This window comes from Numida meleagris, chromosome 4 (genome assembly GCF_002078875.1).
Source record: "Numida meleagris isolate 19003 breed g44 Domestic line chromosome 4, NumMel1.0, whole genome shotgun sequence".
Taxonomy (NCBI): Eukaryota; Metazoa; Chordata; class Aves; order Galliformes; family Numididae; genus Numida; species Numida meleagris.
The window spans coordinates 55,738,757-55,760,702 of NC_034412.1; the positions used below are offsets into that span (position 1 = coordinate 55,738,757).

At 39.9% G+C, this 21,946-nt stretch overlaps 2 protein-coding genes across 9 annotated transcripts in view; one reads left to right on the plus strand and one right to left on the minus strand.

Moving 5' to 3' along the window:
* Positions 1 to 904, minus strand: part of GC (GC, vitamin D binding protein) — a 52,753-nt gene extending 51,849 nt beyond the window's left edge. For all 8 annotated transcript variants that reach the window (XR_002438627.1, XR_002438635.1, XR_002438630.1 and 5 more), the window contains exon 1: positions 799 to 904. The gene's annotated coding sequence lies outside the window, so the exon portion shown is untranslated. The remainder of the gene's footprint in view (positions 1 to 798) is intronic.
* NPFFR2 (neuropeptide FF receptor 2) lies at positions 724 to 3,346 on the plus strand. The gene is made up of 3 exons (XM_021396773.1): positions 724 to 1,051; positions 1,824 to 1,923; positions 2,506 to 3,346. Exons 1-3 carry the CDS (start codon positions 724 to 726, stop codon positions 3,344 to 3,346), a joined length of 1,269 nt encoding a protein of 422 aa, XP_021252448.1.

A 21,946-nucleotide genomic window follows, 5' to 3' on the forward strand; every position in this document is an offset into this window, starting at 1 on the left:
CACAGATGAGTAGAAGAGCTAGAAAATACATCCAGCTATCTCGTACTTCAGCACATTTTAAACACAGCGCTCTTCCACATTTCCTGACTTTTTTCCTGATCTATGTAGACTGTACATAGGAAGGTAAAATCAATTATGGTCTAATATCAGTTGTACACAAATATTTCCTTGTCAGTTAAATGCGATTGGATTTGGATACATTTAGGCAAAGATTTATGCCTTCTGAAAGCTTTATCTTAATCACTGTTTTTAATGGCTCAGCAACCTCACGTTTGCCTAAGAGTTAGCTTGCTCAAGCCATTGAATAAATTGATTTCTCAAGATTTCTAATTGTTTTCCCCCTCCAAATAAATGGTTTGGTTGTTACTTTCTTTACTTGACATATCACAATAAATTTGTTTAGATCCTGTCTAGATTTCCTCTTACTTGGGAAGGGAAGAACATTTACAGAGGTTGCAGAAGCAAGAAAATCTTTAGCAGTCTTACTGGTCACTTCTATACACTTATGTTGTAGAATCAAACTAATAATATTCATTGCTTTTCCACTTTAGGGCGTGGGGGAGGAGAGCAGAATAAGCCATTAGAGGGATGAGTACACACAAGCTTTGTACTCATATGTACTTCAGCACACTGCACAACCAAACTAGTCACACTTCTTCAAATCAATTTCAATTGCATTATAATGACTTATTTTTAAAAATATCTTTTAAGGCACATTACAACATGAGTAAGGAAACTGACTCAAATTCTTCATTTGATTGGCATCATCTGCTGAGTTATAATGGGACATACACATACCTCTACTTAGAAGGCAATGTCTCCTACGTGGACTTCTACCACCATCAGCCTTCAGTGGCAGCTGTCTTCATTGTCTCTTACCTCCTCATCTTCCTGCTCTGTATGGCTGGCAACGGAGTAGTCTGCTATACCGTTCTGAGGAGCAAACATATGCGAACGGTCACAAATCTTTTCATCTTAAACCTGGCTGTCAGCGATTTACTGGTGGGAATCTTCTGCATGCCCACCACCCTCCTGGACAACATCATTGCAGGTACGCTGGTTCACACCACACAGCAAAAAGAGCTTGAGGGGGACTCACCTGTGTTTCTCAATGCCAGCCTCCCTGGGGAGCCTGAGAGTTGGCTGCACGTGATGGTAACCCACATACACTACTCTTAACCTCTGTCACTGGCATACAGAATCCAAACTCCAGTGAGAAAGCTGAGGGTTGGAGCCCTCGTCTTGCACGTTGGGCAGGAGTTGTTCAGGTTCATTTCACAGCGCATATGGTGACAGTGCACAGAAGTCACCTAATAAAGCAAGAGGTCAACAGCCCTATTTACACACTACTATTTCTGAGGGAGTTCTGTAGGCATTTCAAATCAGTGGAAGTCACAGATGAGGAAAACAAGCCTCTAAACCAGCTTCTTACTAGACCTGTCCTTGCTGACTTCCACATCCTGCATCTTTAACAAGGGATTATCCCAGTACTACGTTATATGTTCAGGAACACTAAGTGGGTACTATGCGCTGCATGCAGAGAGCAATCATCTGCAGTGGTCAGTATCCTTTCCTATCTACAGATCTCACTTCAATGTTACATTAAACCATAAATGGTTGCTTTGCTGCATTTTGGAACATCAGAAATTCACCTAGGCATCCGGCAGTACATTTATTTACATAACCTCTGCCTTCCTAATCCCCACAGTGGCTTACCAAAACAAAAAGAAAGTATTCATTCTGGGACAGAAATTTCCTCTTAGGCATATTATCATAGTGCTGCAATGAGATGGTAGAAATTTCAATTGCCCGTTTCCTTCCAGGATGGCCATTTGGGAGCATGGTTTGCAAGATGAGTGGGATGATCCAAGGAATCTCTGTCTCTGCCTCCATCTTCACTCTGGTTGCAATTGCTGTAGACAGGTAAGATGATGTAGAGATGATAAACTGTCACTTTCATCTCCCTCATGCCACCTGACCACACTGAGGCAGATTGATTAATTCACACAATACTGCAACATATTAGATGTATATAGATCATAAGGCTGGCTCCTTAAAACATGGCCAGCTCAAGAGTGCATCCACAGCAATTTGCTCTTCCACCAGTATCTCTTAAAGATCACAAAATTGGGCTGTACTGACTGCCTAGAGTTGGTTAGTTTCCTAGTTATTAAGCTAGAGAGCAGAAGCAGTGGTGCCTGCCATAGTTAACTGAAGCAGCAGCAGGTTGATACAGAGACAAATGATATTCAAGAAATTTCTTACAATAACTTTCTTCTAAATTGTTTTCTTCAACACAGTTCCTAAGTGGAGCAACTACATGCAACTCCACTTGTGTATGCAGAATGAGATTATTCCACCTCTACCTTTAAAAATACACAATTTTAACAATATATACAATTTTAACAATACACAATTTTAAACATATACACAAGTATACGTTTACCTCTTTAAGCATTCTCTAAATGGCTTCTCCACATACATTCCTGAATGCCTTTGCTGCAGGTTCCGATGCATCGTTTATCCATTTAAACAGAAGCTGACCACTTCAACTGCTGTCATCATTATAGCAGTCATCTGGATTCTGGCCATCGCAATCATGTGTCCTTCAGCAGTCATGCTGCAGGTACGAGAAGAGAAGCATATAAGAGTAATCCTTGGCTATGGCAATGAAACCCGCCCTGTATATTGGTGCCGGGAGGACTGGCCTAACCCAGGAATGAGAAAGATCTATACAACAGTTCTGTTTGCCAACATTTATCTTGCCCCACTTTCACTCATTGTTATTATGTATGCTAGGATAGGCATTGCTCTCTTCAACACGGCAATGCCTACAGTGGGAAAGCACAGTCAGGAGCAGCGACACAGTGTGTCTAAGAAGAAACAAAAAGTAATCAAAATGCTCATTATTGTGGCTTTGCTTTTCACCCTGTCCTGGCTTCCACTGTGGACTCTGATGATGCTCTCAGACTATGCCAACCTGACAGATGTCCAACTACAGATCATCAACATTTATATCTACCCTTTTGCACACTGGCTGGCTTTCTTCAACAGCAGCGTCAACCCCATTATCTATGGCTTCTTTAATGAAAACTTTCGCAGAGGCTTTCAGGCAGCCTTTAAACTTCAGCTCTGCTCTAAGGACATGATCCACAAGGAGGTCTACTCCCAGCGAGGCCAAAGCAATGCCATTTTGCCAGCTGCCAACTACCAAACACCCCAGGATCAAGCTTGTCAAAATGTCAAGGCAGAGAGAAAGCCAGTTAGGAAAGGAAATTGGATGAATAACCAACAGGATGTGATGATGGAGGATCTTGAAGAGTCTTACAACAACAGGATGAAGTGAAACATGTTACGAACTCTCTGAAAGACTTACATACAACAGAATTTATTTACTAGGTTGTGGAATTCAAGCTCTGTAAGGTATTTCTAATGAAAGAAATAATGTCAAGATGTTTCTGTTTAGAAAAAGATACACAACTTGCATAATATCTAAGTGTTTGACACAAGGAAGAAGCAAAATTCACCCTTCTCTATCACCAGCTTAAACCAAGGACAAACTCTCCGCAGTCAGTGATGACTCACTGCTCTTGAACTGGACTAGAGCAAGGTCCTGATTAAAATGGGATTACCTTCCCTTTACTGTGAATTAAGAGGAAAAAGACGACTACGACTACATACCCTGATACAATTATACATGACACTGATGGAGAAAGCATGCATTTGCTTCTGAGTTTCTCAGAGTGGCTAAAACAGGGTTGTTTGTACAACATTTATGGTAACAACTCAGCATGTAAGGCTAGTTGTTACTAACACCTACGATTTCCTTCTGATATCAGACAACAAAAGTATCACACCTGTTTGTAGCATCCAGCTGGGCTACTATGCCAGGTAGAAGAGAGAACCATGAAACAAAGAGGGCTTTGTGCACATGCCCCCTCCTGGGGGTTTGACTGCCAGGACTCAGGGCAGCTCTGAGCCATGAATCTGAATGTATCCTTTCCCACAGGCTACTCCGGAGAGAGGCTTCCAGACAGCACTACAGGAATGTCACAGCACGTACTGGGAGCTGCTTTTACAATGATGCTCCAGTGATGGGCCCCTGCTGAAGCTACAGTTCCCACTGCCTCACAGTCCTTACCTGGGGCTGGTCATAGGCCCCAGTGGTCCAGGCACTAATCCTGCTCTGCAGGTTGACTTCCTTGCCTGAGCTCAGACCTCACTCATCACCATAAACTTGTCTGATGGTCTGGACCCTCAGCTAAACCTGGCTTCACATCCAGCCCTACTTCCTTGCTGGGGCAGCAGGATGGGCCCTGGCTGGTAAGGAGCTTGCCCTGCAACACCCCTCAGCTTCCACTGGGAGCAGCCAGCCCTCGCAGCATTCTAAGGGAATCATTTGGTCTGGATATTTTAGTTTACTGTTGCATCGAGAGATAAATGTATCTACAGACCAATACGTCTGCAAATGAGATTTATATAAAAGACCTCTACTAAAAGCCTGACTGATCCAATAAACTCACTTCATGATTTAACATACTGTATTTCTCTGCTCAGCAATGGGTTCTTGGTACTACAACTCTGGGTGCTTCAGGTGAAGCATAAGCTTGTTCCTGGAATTTATCAGTCGATTACTCTCTTAAATACTGGAAATACAGTCCAAGCATCTGAACTTAACTCACCAGTTTGCAGATTTCCATGTAGCTGTACTTCTGCCTGGTAATTCTGAATGCCATTTGCCTATCAAATGGCAAAAACAAGCATTGTTAGTCACATCTTTTATTCCCTTTTCTAGTCGTTCTCCTCTTGTTAATTCTGTGATATCAATTGTTCTTGCAGTTTGAAAAATAAATAAAGTGAAAACTTGTGAAACAAAGGATGAAAAAATGGCTTTTGCGGTACTTTTTTTTTTCCCTTATTTTGTTTTTGGTTTTTTTTTTGTTTGCTGGATGGTTTCTTTTTTGGTGTCTAGATCACCTAAAAAGACTAACTTAATAGTAGAGAGAGAGAATGCCTTTAGGACCTGTTCAGCACATATGAAGAGCAACTCTGGAAGCAACTCAGGTTCCCAAATTTTATGAGGCACACAAGTTAGCATGAAGGCTGATCTTCGCACATCTGCCACAAGATGAGAGCATCACCATGCCTTATCCTGTGAGTCTCTGGGAACCACTTACCTGGAAGGTCATTCCTTGGTGATTAGGAGGCATTATCAAACTGCAGTCTTTCTGCAGGCAAACTGGAGTACCTTTCAGATTTACAAAGACAAACAAAACTGAAAAGTTTTCAAGTTGTATTGCTCCAAACTTTGCACCTTTTTGAGCTACAGGAAAAACGCAAAACATTCAGGGAATAACAGGGTGGGGAAAGCTGCAGTAACAACTTTGATTCTGCAGGTTTTTTGTTTTAATATAAAGCATTGTATCTGGACTTGGATTTTTAAAGATCAAATATGGATGACTGATCCTCCTGTTCTCCATTGAAAACCCCATCACAAAAGGTTTTTGGATCCTCAGGTATCCCACAGCTCCTGCATCTCTTCCATCCCTTTGAGTGACATTAGACGCTTTTCTTCCTCCACAAAAATAAATAAAAATGTGTTCCATACAGGGGAAAGTTTCAATCAAAAAAAAAGATCTTAGCTTTTAAGATGCGTGAAAATCTTGCAAGTTTTTTTTTTTTGTGCAGATGCATAAGAGGCAGAAAGCTGAGATAAATCTAAATAAATGCACAGATACTACATTAGATTCTAATGTCCAACGTTGGTGGGTGAGAGCAGGAACACTGTGGTGAGCCTCAGTTTGCCATGAGAGAAGACAGTGTTTTTTAACCCGATAGATTACAGCTCTCCTATTGGTAGTGACTCACTTCTGTTGGGATATTAGCTGCAAAATGAAGACAGAGTGAAGAATGAACGGCGGGGAATAACGCAGAAGATAATGCAGGTAACCAAGCACCAAGAGACTGGCATTAAGCATAAAGGAGGGAATTGTTTTCGGGAGAGAAGTTCTTGCAGAGGGAAGGCATTCAGCAGATGTTAATATTTACAGAAGGCAAAACAAACAGCTTCAAAATATGAAAGATGCACAACAAGTGAAGCTGAAAGCATCAAGAAAACTGAAGTAATGACAAATACGTAATAGGGCCTCTCACTGCAGTCTCCCTCATAAATGCAATGAAATGCTGTTTGGATACAAAATAAGAAGAAAAGTCAGGAAAGACTTCAAAAAGAGACTAGGGCAAAAAGGGAGGTGAAGGCAGCTAGACAACAAGTGAGTTTTTCAATGCTCTATGCAAATAAAAATGTTTTTAAAGAAAACAGATCCTGCCTAAATCTTTTTAGTTTCCCATTCAAATAAGAAACTATAAGCAGTATTGATGAATCTCAAGAACTCAGGATTCAAAAGTAGTCCATCTGTAACACTTCTTCCCATCTTTGAGAATTATTTACTTTGCTCTGACAGCTTCTCAGCATCCATATAAAGAACTGGTAGGAGATTAAGTAAAAACTAAGCAAGACTGAACCATACTTGCTAGTTCAAATTTAACTGATTCTTCATAATCCACTAACTCAGAAAATAATGCTACTTTCTAATTTCATAGGTCAGAGGGCAGTTTATTGTAGAATAAATCACATCTAAAGTACCCAATTCCATTAAGAACACTGAGGACTTCCTGTCACATAGCAAACTCTACCTAAAAAATTTGCTCAAGTTGAACTGTTTGCACCTCTTAAATAGACTGCTCTGCAATTGCCAGGCCGATCAGGGAGCTCACCAGAAAAGCAAGCATCTTGTGACTCCTCCACATGGCTCATTCCCAAATTGTTGCTCAACAACAGGGCTCTTCCAGACTTTCAGACAGGGACTGCCATGGTCAAAAGACCTTTAAAAAAAAAAAACTTAAAGACTTGCCTTTTCTGAGGACTGAGTAAAGCCTCCAGAAAAGTAGTTTTGCTATACTTACAGATATTCAGAACCCAGCATCTGCTATCAATCATTTCTGGCTATTAGATTAATAAGAAATCATATCTTCAATCACATACACTAGACTAGGAGATGCCACACAGAAATAATTCTCTAATCTTCCCCTTAGTAGCATTCAGGGGTGTGGTTTTTTTTTCCAGAGAGGAAATAATGAATATATTATCTCCCTGGGCATGTGCTTCCAAAGCTCTCAGCACCCTGGCTCCACAGCTCAGCCAAAGACTCAGACTGCATTCCTTGCTATTTTCTTCAGTTTTTTACATGTAAATGTTTCATGCTGTATTAGAAATGGTCTTCTATTCTGTACTCTGGGCCTTCCATGAAGACAGGCAGTAATAAACAAAATCCCACAAAGTTGGTACTGATGGCTTTTCTTTAGCTTAGAAGTACAGCTGTACTCAGACTGATGGGAGAATCTTGCTGATAGAGTGATTAGTGCCTGTCGCACAGGGGACTGCCAGAGCATCAGACATCAGCTGACACCACAGATGGCAATTCATATTCTTTACCACTTGTTTGATGTATGCCTGCTTATCTGTTCAGCAGCATTATTACTGCTTCACAGTGAAAGAGAAGAAAAACATGAGGAGATGTGGAAGGAGAATTACAGGCTTTAAGGAGCTAACAGGACATTTGCAGGTGATAAATTATTTCCAGTCCTTTGTGAAGCTTTTTCTTGGTAGCGGAAAACAACGCTCAGCAAACACTTGCTTAGGAAGCCTCACTTGCTATAGAAACAGAAGCACAGATTGCAGCACACAGGTGACATCTCTACAGAGGAATAGAAAGTAAAACTACAACAATGAAGGCCCTACATCTTGCAGCAGGCATTGAAATGCTTTCTTCTCTCTCTCTCCATTTTTTTTTTTTTTGCCACTTATTAGCAAAAATCTCTCCTATACTGAGTCTAAGGCTGAAATATTACAAACACACACCCTATACTTCAGGATATTGCTGTCTGCAGTGACTTCCAGGCCTCAGAAACTACTGTGATTAGTAGGACAATTACCCATTGTCCTATCACTGCAGACCTCTGGGTCTGAGCTGCCTCTTTACCACTGAAGTCAGCTGCCTCGAATTGCTCTTCTCCTCCTAGATATTCTCACCTGCAGCTCTCTTTTGAGGACTTATACTCACTTGGTATCCTCTTCTGTCTAAATCTTTGTCATAAAAGTGATATTCAGCATTTGTCTGTACTCTAAATAAGCGTAGATTAAATCCTGTCCTTTCAAATTTATCGAAATCTGACATCTTCAACTCACTGTCATTGTTCAGCAATTCCTTTATGACTTGAGGCTAAACTGGGTGAGTCAATTTCTTTTCACCTAATTGCTCATAAAAAGTAAACTCTTCCAGAAATCCTGGGTACTTTGATTGTTCCTCACAGTGTTTAACAGCAGCAGTTTAGAACTGAAGATCCTAGAAGGTGTCTCTGAATTCTGCCTCCCTGATGAAGAAACCTGTTTTGTTCTACTTGGGTCAGCATGCAGCCAAAAAAAAAAAACACAGCTTGACAGGTGTGTTCCAGAGAGGGAGAAGTTGTCTGTTTAGTCTGACAATAGAAAAGTTGAGGAAAAATCTGCAGAGGCTCATTCCATACACAGATGTTAGACAGCAGACCATCAGAAAGTTCTGAACACCACACTATGTCTTACTTCCACTGGATAGAAAGAAAAAAATTAAATCTGGGATGAAAAACTGATGAAACCTCTTATCTGTTACTGAAAAAAAACCTCATTAAGACACTAGCCTAGACTCTGAGATGCACTTGGCTTCTCCTTACTGAAGCTGCTGAAGCACAGAAACAGTTTCCCAGTGCAGATTACATGTGTCTGAAGTTTTAGTTCTGCGGCTTTGAAGCTGAATCCTTAGCGGGAACAGCTCCAAGAAGACAGATGCTTTCCTCTTTCTAACCTGAAAGGGACCTGTAACAAGAGGCTGCTACACCATAACACCATGGACTTTCAGTATATCAAGCAAGCATGCTACTGGGCATTCAGACTGAAAAAAAAAGTTACTTGTGAACAAACCCACAACTGAAGTGATAACTTGATACGGACAGACCAGACAGGCTGACAACAAACTCATGAGAGTTCAAATATCACATCACCCCTGATATGCCATGTCATTCCTCAATCTTTAATATGCCATACGTCTTGGACTCCTAATAAAAACATTCTGCTTTGCACTTGTCCCAGAGCTAGACTGAGTTCCGTATGTATGCTTAAGAGCTCAAAACCCAAAAGGCAGAAAAAAACTTAAAGAACTCAATGCTTCTTTGTTTTTTTTCCGAGAAGAAATGAACAAAGGATTTCTCAATACTTCTGTTTCCTTCTGCACACTCAAGACGGACAATGCCAATGTGCTGCTTTGGGCTTTATATCTCTGGCACTTTCTTCACTATTTCTCTATTGCCTCCCATTGCAATCTTTTGGGTGCAAGGGCTGTTCCTCAGTAGGTATCTGCAGAATAACTAGTAAAAAGAGGTCCTCTCATGATTGATGTCATAGATGTACTGTTAATATTACCAATTAACTCACCACTACACTGCTAAGAATTAAAGGATAATTTTGCCATCTTCCAAAAAATTGAATATTTCATTTTCTGTCTCATTTAAAGCAAACAGAACCTGTCAACAGGCATTTATGATTAAATGATTCAAAAATCACTTAGCAAACAACCTGTAAATATTAGCAAGAAATTCAGTGCTCCATTTAGGTCTTTATTGCTCTCTCACACACAAAGCAAACAGAGAATTTATGCAATAAGAACACAAAAAAAAATAAGCCGCATTTAAAAAAAAGGATGCTAATTTGCAGAATTACACTGACAAGAAAAGTAAACGTTGTTGCTGAAGAGTCAAAGAAACAGGTCATTAAAATGAAACAATTTTAAGTCAGGAGACTCCCTTAAAATGGCTTTGGCATGGACAGGGCTGGATCAGGCCTGCCTGGGTCCCATCAAACCCGGCCATGAACTCCAGGGATGGGGCATCCACAGTTTCTCTGGGCAGCTGATACCACAGCCCTATCATCCTCTGAAAAATTTCCTCCTAATATCTAGGAGGAAACACCTAGGTATCCCAGATAACATTCAAGTGAAAGAAGCAGTGAGAAAATAGTTAACAAAAGATAAGGAAATTTCTATTTGCTGTACAGACTGTTTGAATTTACTCTAACATAGTGGAAAATCTTGTGTCTTAAGTTAAATTTAAGCTTTTCCCTTACAATCGATACATGATATTTATGCTTTAAAAACCTAGCACGTTCTCTTTTTTGAGATGGAGTAGCTGGAAGGAGAATGTAACCTATTAAAAACTAAATAACAAATAGTTACTCATTGTAGTCAGTTACCAGCCTAATAACATGCGCAAATTCACATCCAACTGTCCTGCCAGAAGAGGATCTCACGTGCGTGCACGCAAACAACATTGCATAGATGCAAAACAGGTCTTGTTATTTGAGCTCTGACGGCAAGTAAAACGCATTAACCAATACTAGTCATCTCTGCAGCCACTTCATTTCAGCAGCCAACAAGCAAAGGCTCAGCAGGACACACCATCAGCTATATCCTGTTGCTTTATGAGTAGGTCTAAAACCAAACACTAATGAGCTATTTGTTGAAACCTGCTCTGACTCATTTTGCTTGCTGTCTCAAGACCAGACATTTGTTCATTGGAACAAATAGATCTGTACAAGCAGTAAGTCAGACAAAGCCATTCAAAAAGAAAGAGCAAAAAAGCAGCAAGCCTTACATCTGAAATACAGGGTTACTAATAAATACACAGTACATTATACACTACCATACAAATTAACCCATATTTCACTTAAAGAACTTCTCACCAAACGCACACGACAAAACAACCATGAGCTTTATATACTGAAATCTAGACACAGACTAGAGATACTACAATTTTTATTATATATGTTTCAAGAAGAAAAACAGGAAAGTAATGGATAATAGTCACCTTAATACTGAACTCACTATCCAAAAACTCGAGTCCTTTTTAAGGAAAGAAAGTCAGACTGGCTTAAAATTGGCTTGCTATAACACGTACTAAGCAAACAGAAGAAAAGCAAAGGCAACCGTAATGTAAACCACAAGGCAGGAGCTGTAGGAATTCAGGCAGGAGGTCAGACAACATAAGGAAATACCTCTAAATTCAAAGGCAATGGGGAGTTAAGCTAGGATCCTGGTCCCATACCAGGTAGGAACAGAACTGTCAGGAGAAATTCAGAAAAAGTGAAAAATTTCAGTAAACATTTCTATACTCTAATTGAGAATGAAAAAATTATTTCCAGTCTTCAAATTAAAGGTAATACTAAGTGGTTGCTACTAAAGCTTTACCTTGTAAAGTAACAGAGATTCATATTAATGAGTCTTCGAAGAGGTGAAACTCTTTCTTAATTGAGAATAACCTTGCTTGACAAGGTTACATTACACATCATAGAAGTAGAGCAGGAGCCACACTGTAGCTTGAAGAGGAGAGCATACCCGAGAATGCTCTTTGAAGGAGAAGCAATGCTGCGGGCTGCTGGAGTTGGGAAGGCAGCAGCTACAAAGGGACAGAGAGCAACAGGCTCCAGGCACAGACTCTGAACTCATTACAGGAAATTGTTCTCTGAATTAGCTCAGCTTTGTCTCTATGGCACACACTTACCCAGCAAGTCTACCCCTTAAATGAAGTCGTCTGCTGCAGGTTTTGTTCAGGTCTTACCCTGGTCCTAACTGTATTTTAATTTTCTTTTATTTTCTCTTGCTTTTCAAGTCATTTTTACACTACTTATTATTTTATGGCTCTAATGATTCTTGGAAGTCTGAGAACTATTCACACCACCAAGAAAAGAAAAGAGTCTGGTCTACACAGTAACAGACACCTTCACATGCCTTTAGCTGGCACTGACCCAACAGCTACCGATCCAGGCACCTGAGCGGTCGAGGACTGAAATAGTAATGAATTCATTTCTTTGCAATGTTTTGTGTCTTTTTCAGCAGCAAGGAGGTGGTAAAGCTGGCTCTGCACACCAAAACAGTCAGTTCATTCTGTGTCACCTGTCCCTTGCACATCTGTCACATAGCAAGAAGAAACAGCTGTATGTGGCGAGGAAGCTGTTCAGAAAATGCTGGAGCTATTAGTCCCAGATCTCAGTAATCCTTCGCTATTAAGCTGGTTTTAAACCTTGAGATTGAAGTACCTTACACATCAACAATCATGGATACTTGTGACAAAAAGCAATAAACGTGTGCACAGAACTGCATACAGACATCTCCTCTAGAAAACATCATTTAGTACTAGCTATTACAGAAAGCAGTCAGCATTTCCTCTCCTTTCTTTTGCCAAATAGCTGTCAGAGAGAAAGGTATCATCAGAAATAGAGCAGCCCGCTTGCTGTACTCTGCCATCAATTCATTTTCTTAGCTGCAACCCATCTCACACCCAAGATGACTTACCATCCTAAGGTAGTTTAAAGAACTGCAGCTGAGCAAACTGAAAACCAATTGCAGCAAGAACACAGTGCATTTCTGGAGAGCAAAATGGCAACCTCATTATATAAATAAAGAGAAAAAGGAGATTTTTTTGAGAGCATTTCCTTGCAACCTACTTGCTTTTGATTTTTGTTATGGCCGTAATGACTAGTGGACACAAGCTGTAATGAGTTTCAGTGGCAGAATTTGGCTCAGATTAACTAACACTTTCAGCCAAAACAATGACTGAAATACTTACTTTTACAAGGAGCTGACAGAAGGCCTACCTGTCTAGCCAGTGCCTCACACTGGGAGCAGAGTCAGTGGGGAATTTTACCCAGTACCTGATTGCCTCCAGCTCCCCGGCATCACACATTGTCTTAGAAGTTTGCTCTACTTCAACCACTCCAGAGAGGCTGCTTCTCTACAGCTGCCAGGCCATGTCCAGTCCAGCTCAGATACCACTGAGGCTAAAATATGAATGATTAAGTTACGCAGACTGTGTACTTCCACAGTAAGACAGGCTGGATGGTCCAAAGGATTTTGACAGACAAAAATTTTAGTCTTTGCAATTACTGTCTTTAACAAAATAAGAAGTGTGGGAAGTTTTGGGTAAGATGTTTTATCTTGAACTAAATCAAGATTTTACCATGCTTACCATGTATAAATAGTATGCTAGTGCACTGCATTCGCTTACTGTAATTGATTTTCTGCATCAACATGAACAGAAAACATCTCAGGTAAAAAAAAAGCATAGCCACGTTTGGAAAAGTTTCTTTATCTACCAAGATATTGGCAGAACAATGGGGAAAAATGAAAAACACTGTTTGCTTGTATTCATACTTTAAGTAAGCTCAAACTCCACAGATTTATTCTTTGACAGATTCTTTGTTCCTAGAGCTGAGCAATTATTTCCTCTAATTCACTGTGGTTTTTTTGTTTGTTTGTTTGTTTTTTTAAAGAATGAGGTATTACATTAAAAATGCTGATTTGAATGATGGTCTCTAGGGATAGTTGAGATGGTTCTCTAAGTGGCTTGGCCTGGCCAGTTTCTGTGAAGGTATATATTTTGACATAGCTTCCTTAAGACACTGAAAATAGTATTTTTCTTTTAACACAATTCAAAAGCAGATTACAAAAATTCAGAAGCTGTTACTAAGTAGAAAATATATCCTCAAATCAGCTTGGTCCATGATTGCATTATCAATCTCATGATCTTAAAAATACTTGCAATGACAACCAAGTTTTCCCTCTTTTCCCACTTGACAAAAATTTTAAAATACTAATTAGCACAAGAAACCAGCTATTCATACTTTCAAAATAATCCAAACAACCATCAGAAAACTGTGGAAAGACTTGAAGCAAAACTCTGATATTCGGTGACTGATCTGTAAGTCAGAAAATTTCCTTCAGTGAATTAATACTGTTTCCTCTAATCATATTTGACTTGTCTTCTTGTAGCCTATGAGAATACTGCACTATTTAGGGTGCACAAACAGGCTGATCTGTCAGCACTAACTCCACAAAACAGAATTATGGTCTCCTTTTCAAATTGCCTGTATCATCTGGTTTTCTCAAAGAGAAATTAAGATATAGCTAATAGCAGCTTGGAGATTAAGCTATTGTGATTGAAAGTAAAGAACAAGTATTCATGTAATGGTCTTAGTGATCTGTGGGGCTGAATTTAGAAATTTAAGTTCTGCATTACAAGCAGATGAGAACTCTAAATAGAAAACAAAGACTGAAGTGGTGCATGAAAGCATCAAAATTTGACAAACTGATTCCCCCCCCCCAGTGATTATCAAATCCAAATTCTAGGCTGACAAGGCTAAACTTTCAACAAACTTCAGTCCTGTCTGGAAAAATAAGGTTTTCCCCACACAGATGATGCATTTTAAATTTGCTTTTAATAACACATTGAGACAGTACAGAAAAGATAAACATAGGCTTGCATTTCAGGCTGTAAATAGCTGCAAGAAGTAAACAATTGCCCAAACATGACATGGTCTTTGCAGTGCCAGCAGCTCAGTTTGTCTCGGAATGAGAAAGTATTAAGCAGCTTGAACAGAGTACGCAGAGTGTTTAAGTTTCCAGTGGTCTTAAATGTCATGCTGACCCTTATCCTCAAAAAAGAGCATCTCAGGCTGAAGGAGCTTAATTAGGGACTCTTCTGCTACTCTTCATTACAACTACAGCCAGACTTGGAAACAAAAAAATCTCATTTGAGTAAATGGGTACCATTAGACAGATGCCACGATCCTCTTTGTGAAATAAAATGCCATATTCTTTCACAAAGTTTTGCTAGCACAACATTAGGTAAGACCCCAATTATAAGTGAGGGAACGGTGTAGAACTGCAGCATGACCAGCTTTCACTTTAGTAACAAATCAGCTTAATTGTTAGCAACTAGAAAGGTTTCAATCTAAGCATAACACACACTATTACCTTCACTTTTTACAAGTATGTGCGAGCAACGGACTAAATGGCCATGAATAAAGTACACCCAATTAATCTGTGATATTTTAACTTGACAATTGACCTCTCAACTTCCTAAATTCAGACTGCAGAACTGGGAAAGGGGAATCTTTCTGCCACCTTGATTCACCTCATCAGAGGTTAAAAAGTAGCTCTGGAAGTAGTCTGGGTATTTCAGATTCACAAGGCAGTGAAAAACTAAGCAGGGTATGTGTTTTTATCTAAGAAGTCTTAAGATAATGTCTCTGTTTAAATAGGCTCCCATATTTACTAGAGCAGACTTTCAAGTGTAGACATTCTTTACAAGACAGTAAAGCTTCATCAGTAACACACTGTTAAAGTGGACCAATGGGGAGTTTAAACAGCAGTGTTTGCTTGTTTTGCTGCATACTTGCAGCAAAAATTAAAAAGAATTATTTTGAGCAGCGATCACCACAGACTTCAAGCATTGCCCCTGATCAATTACTGCTGAAATACAAAATACTTGAACTGTTCTGTCTCTGATTTTCCAAAGTGTTAGAGGAAGATCCATGGTAGACCAGGCTAGTCAGACCTCATGGTGTCAATAAGGGTAACCAGATATGGTACACTAAAATGTTCAAAGACACCTTGGGAATAGTGTTGTCCTCTTTTCTGCAATTACAAAGAATTATATGTGATATATGTATTTTCACCTGGTACAAGCGCAAGGGAAGGGACACAGGACACTGGACTTGTGACTGGATATATGTTGCTTACCAGCTGGTTGTAAAATACATCCCAGTTTCCTCCAGGGAAACAGTATGCCTCTGACCTTACTGTCCTTATTGCACTCTGCTACTGACATCCATAGAAACAGCAATCCTATGAAATAAAGTAGAAAAGACAGAAGATTTTTTCAGGAAAGAAAAATGAAGGTACTGGAACTATAAATAAATTTTAGTGTGCTTTATCACAATGTCTAATTTATCATCATCGGCTGCCCTCCTTTTTAAAACACTTGGAGGCCAACTAATTCCTGCCTTAAATCGACATGAATCAGAGAAGTCATGCCAGATACGAAATAGATTCCATGCAGACTTCTGAAGTGCAGGATACATTGTTGCTAAGGTTATCCTGAAGCCCAAAATTGAGTCCATCCATTTCTGACACAGCAGCAATCTGGAAAGAGAAATGCAGAGCAGGACAGTTCCCTTTTGGATGCAATAAGCTTTCTACTTTCATGAACTGTTTAGAAATAAACAGTTAGCATCATTTGTATATTTGACTGTATCTACTACATAAGTAGAAATACCTGTTTGCCCCACAAGGACAAAACAGAGTCGGCAAAAGGAGTTTTGCCTTGTAGTTGGTTTTTGGAAGGTTCACATAATCTGTGAACACTGGTTTAAAAAAAAATCTTTTAGCTTTATGTCAAAAATCACAAAATACAATGCACTTTGCTACTCTACAGATGTAACAGCAGATGAAGCTTCTAAGCAACAGTTAAGCCTTCCCACAGGGGACTTTAGGAAAAGCTTTTAATCATCTGTCTCAGATAAATTTTTCCTTAGCAAATCAGGATGAAATTATCTCAGAAGAGCTGCAATTCCTATGTTTCTACTGTTATAAGGCAAAGTTCCTAGCAGATAGGATTACATGACTCAGTGCATGAGAAATCCTCATTTTTATTTTTATTTTATTTTTAAAGCAAGCAACGCAGGAAAGAAAAGATACTGCCTTGCCATGCTTCAGACCTGGAGAAAATCATGACATCTTCCCTTTCCACCCTCATAATGGTATATTTACAGATGGATAAGCTGGATATGTTTCCAATTTTCAATTTTCCAATTTTCCAATCTTCAAAATACTCTAGAGTTTGACAACACAGGGTCATGCAGCCACTAGCCAAACAACATGGAGAAAAGAAGAAAGACAAGGACAGAGAAAGACACAAGTGGGCAAAGCATAATGTTGTTCTTCTCAGGTAAGAGGAGATGCCATCCAACTCTAGAACTAGCTCTCAAGTCACCTTGCACCAGGGCACTCCTCTTCAAGATGAGTCTTGGAAAACCAGCTGTGCAGGCAGGAAATGGTGCTGTATCCACTGCAGTGGTGGGAAGCAAAAGAACGTCATGCTACTGGGACATGAGAGCGAGGGAACACCACACTTTCTCGTGATACTGCCACAGTCCAACAAAATATGTTATCACAACACAGAAAGTGCAGAGGAAGTGTAAGAAGACTGAAGCACCTTGCCACTCATCAGTGAAAGGAAGCATGACACAAGCACATCCTTCCCTAGGCTCACTAGAGCTGCCATCCACACTTCATTGACACCACAGAGACCCCTGCTTGGAACAAAGTTCATGTTGTTGGGGATGAGAACCGTTTCTTTGTCTGCCAGACTTGTTCTGCTGACCCCCACATAGACACAACCCATCTTTGATGGCTGGTGCTACAAACTACCATGGAAGTTCAATACTCCTCTTCTTCCCACCACCTTCAATTTTTTCCCCACTGTTCAGTACTCCCTGCAGAGTCAGGCTAGGAGGCTACATAGACCCACAGCATATTCTCCTCTTTAGGCCAAATTTATCAGCCGACACACATCACTTGCACATGGCAGAAGTTACCAACAGCTATTTCCTTGCAAAGGTTAAAAAAAAAAAACCATGACCCAGCAAGCCCCACAAACTCACAAAGCCCTGTTAATAATAGTAAAGGATTCAATTCCTTCACCACTCTATGGGAGTTTTAAAAACTTGTTATGCAGACAGTGGACAAATAAGAAAGTAAATACAGCTAGAGAAAAAAAATCCAGTAATGAGAAATATGCCAAGCATACTAACAGTGCAAAGAAAAAAAATAAAAAATAAACAGATACTGTTATTCAGAACTGTGTACTACAACACTAGAGTGAAATCAAGTCCTCAATAGTTAACGCTATAATATTAAATAAATGGAATATAATCTTCCACAAAGATTTTTTGTAGCTAGGGTCACATTCCTCAGCCTAAGAGCTACACTATTCTTAATAAGAGCCAGAGAGCTGAGCTAGAATGCTCAAATTATGAATCAGATGAGGGCTGCTCCAAAAGTAATGCCTCCTATTTTATTACGTCAGCCCATGACCAACGTAACGCTTCACACTGTCCAAAATTTCTACTCTAGTATGTACACAATCACACAAGCCTTATTAATATGAAAATGATTCTGCACCACATATTCCGAAAGGCAATGAAAAGAGTAATTCTCATGCATGCAAACACACACAAGATACATAATCACCAACTTAAAAGGCGTATCCCAGCATGTGCATTCACAACTAAATACCAACATGTTCAACAGTTGGAGGTGCCTCTCTCCTAAGGAGAAATTAACCCAGTTGATAAGACCCTGCCTTTCCTCAGCTACCTTTCATGAAGCGGGCACAAAGATCTCACAAAACTCCATGTATTCAGAGACCACAGGCTGAAAATCATCACTATACACTTTAAATAAAAGTTTCATTGTTTTTTTTTCCTCTGCAAGGCACATTTGAATTAACAAAGTTCTTCAGAATCACACTTGGAATAAGTAGAAATAATCATCATCTCAGTTTTACTGATGGAGAACTCAAGTGCTAAATATTAACATGTGCACATTGATACCCATGCCAGAGAAAAAACAACAAAAGCTACAGGAGACTCAACTTTGGTGACAAACCTTTCTCAAAAAGAAAACAAAACAAAACAAAACAAGGAACAGAAGAACAGATAGAATACCTCAGGGGAAAGTGTCCAACATATTATTAATCACCTCTGCAGTCTCAGCCAAATTCTACAGTTGTTTTTTCAAAGTGTTTTATCATGACCTGGGCTGTCCAGTTCCAGTCTGACATTATTACAGAGGAGTCCCACACCACATACGCACACAGTAAACAACATGGGTCTTAATACATTGCACTTCTGTGCACAAAGCTCAACCAGCTAGTTTTGTACAAAATTTGAATTGTCTCCCAGCATGAGAGAAATTTAGCCAGAGCTGACATGCCTTGACCAGCAATATGATTTTGCTCTTGGGGTCTCCCTGTCACGTACGGAATTTTTCAACCCCATGGAATCCAAAGATGGCTGAAAACATCTCCCTTCTGACAGCCAGGAAGGGCATGACCTGTGTCTGCCCTGTTTACAGCAAAATCCATAGCATGTGAGACACCTTCGTAAGTGACAATCCCCTGATCATCACAGGACAGATCATGATGGGCAGGCAAGCTGCAACAGCTCATTCCAACTCCCAGCCCTTCAGGCTGCCTGCATCCATCTGAGCCAGCAATTCACACATCAACCCACTTCGTTTCTTTGAACTGACAGATCCATGGAATAGGGGCTCTTTTCAAGCCTATGGACATGAGACATGTGGTGCCCATGCAATGTCTCTCAAATATAAGAATATATAGAAAGGGCACTGATCTCAGCTGGAAACTGCCAGGATAGTGGCTTCTGCAACACAGCCAACTGTCATGCTGAACAGAGGTAATCTGCAGGTGTTTCTGTAATGACTGCCAGGGTTGAGCAGTGGGACTGATACCTTCTGTAGTGCCTTCTCAGGAGTTTCAGGCAAATTCATCTGCAGAGAAGCAGCAAGTATATAAATCAGCATCATTTTAATAAGCCTACTTCCTTAATCTGCAAATCAAATACATCTTCTGTCAGGTTTTTTGCTACTTTCTTAAAAAATGATGTAAACATTTATCTCCTCAGTAAGACGCCTCACAGAAAGCCTGAACTTTGAATAATACAATATTTACTGGCTCCAAATGCATGCTAATGCTTTTGCACTCCTTTGGGCACAACAGCCCAGAGGTTCAGATGTTAGCGAGATGTTGTTTTCCTTTTTCAACACCAAGCATTTTAAAGAAATAAAGTCTCTTCACAATGTATTTTTCAGACTGATGGATATAATACTTCAATTTTCCTAACGACATACTACATTAGACCTTACGGCAACAGCTTAAGGAAGAAACATTAGCAGTCTTAATTTTCAGTCAACTTAATGAGAGATAGCTTTACTGAGAAGAATCTATGATGACACTCTCAACAGCAAATTACTATGTCTATAAATCTCACTCTGGGCAGCAGTGGCTGGTGAATATTTAGGTTTGAGAGAACACTAAGATGGGAGGGAGCAGGAGGAATTTTTCCTGTTCTGGCCAGTAGCAATGACCTCCAAAATAAGAGTCACAGCCGCATCTCATCTAGATGAGGACAGTTTCTAGTACAAGTTTATCTTGAACTCATCCATTCAAGATATCAAGGCTAAAGCCATCAGTTTTCCTTCAAAGGAAAACTGAAACATTTCCCCATCCTCCAAACAGACCACAGGTTGCAGTCCTCACTTGGAAGTATCACTGTGCCTTAAGGGCACTGACCTTACACGCAACTGCTATTCTATAATATCTAAGACGATAAAAGTCAGGCTTTCTTCTCCCCCAAATTAACAGTGGGAAGGTTTTGTGGTTGAGCCTCAGGCTTATTTCAACGTGAGAGATGGACTTTGGCATATTCTGTCAATAAACAGAGCAAGTAGTTGCCACAGAGTGACCCTCCCATAATAAAAATAAGGTTTCCTGGACGTGTTCAGGGAGAAGGGAAAATAAGCTCATGTACCGGCTACTGCAAAGCCTTCTCCCTCCTGACACATGGACTCAAACACATCAAATCTCTACAGATCAATTAAAAAACAGAACAATTAAGGGCAAAGGAAAAAAAATACTCCTTCAATTTATAAGCAGGTCTGTAAGAAGAAAGAACAACATCACAATTTGTAGCAATACCTGTCGCAGGTATCTGGGTGCATCTTACCACTTTTATTATCACACGCTCCAGGCAAAAGGCTTTATTTGTAGAAAGAGTTTTGCTCATACCTTACAGGCACTCAATGCACAGAATGTTATTTCCCCCACTTTTGCTGGAATCATAAAGTCAAAAATCAGCAAAGGTTACAAGGACAACTCCTAGTACTTCAACATTGTCTTCCTTTATATATGCCATTTCTTACTATCACAAATCAGAGTTGTTTTCTCTGTCACGCTCAGAGCACAGAGTAATTCCCCTTAATATAATTCTTTTCCTGACAGTCATTTTTGCTTTTCTGTCCACTGTTACAGAACTTGCTTTGAATATTGACACATCCATTTTCTTGCCAGCTTTCTGACAGCATGAGAACACACCATCCAGCCGGCCCATAATCATTGTTTCACATTAGCAAAATTACGTTATCAAAGCACACTGGTAGCAGTATTAGATTTACACACTCGTTTCAGCCTCCAGAGAAAAATGCCTGTGTTTTATCCTCTACAGAACTTGTTACTATTCCTGTAGCAGTTTAGGTAGAGCATATCTGCATATCCACTAACTGGCTGCCCTCCACAGCTGTCAGTGAGGCCTCAAAATACCTGCTGAGGCACCTAGCAAATGCAACCTGTGTCATCACTGGACAACTGCAAAATTGGCACAACTTGCCCAACATCAGATACAAACTGCAGCAAGGCCGTATTTTTCATCCCAATCAGCTGCTGTCTTCTGTAAGAAGGCAGTAGACTGTTCTCGTTCCTGTGGAACACTCTCTGTTCCCCTCTTGCTGTTTTAGGGACAGCTTCAGAACTCCCTCTTACCCAAAGGAAGAAAAAGCCAAGTTTTGTAAAGTTACCTTCAAATTATTTCAGCTTGTTCTCTCCATGGCTTGCTTTATTACTTGGATTTCTGGCATCTTTTTTCATTAAAAAAAGAAAAAGAGAATGTTTTTAAATATGAGCTACATTAGGTTCTTGTGCTTCCAAGCACCAACACACACATTAAGAAACTGATAAATCATCGATAAAAGGAATTGCACATGGTCTTCAAGGTGATATCTTGCAAGATGACCTGAGAAAAAGCATTAGTTCTGGAAAACATATCATCAGTTGGTTTCCAGTATCTCAATTGATGCAGTAATTGTCACAGCATCTACCATGCTCATTCCCATATGGCAGATATTTGACTTACAATGCAAAAGCCAAGAGGAATCTGACAGCTATC

Excerpts from the sequence above, each read along its gene's own strand:
- NPFFR2 (XM_021396773.1), top strand. The coding sequence starts at position 724 with ATGAGTAAGGAAACTGACTCAAATTCTTCATTTGATTGGCATCATCTG. Across the intron at positions 1,052-1,823 it reads CCTGGACAACATCATTGCAG|GATGGCCATTTGGGAGCATG; the intron begins GTACGCTGGTTC and ends GTTTCCTTCCAG. Across the intron at positions 1,924-2,505 it reads GTTGCAATTGCTGTAGACAG|GTTCCGATGCATCGTTTATC; the intron begins GTAAGATGATGT and ends CCTTTGCTGCAG.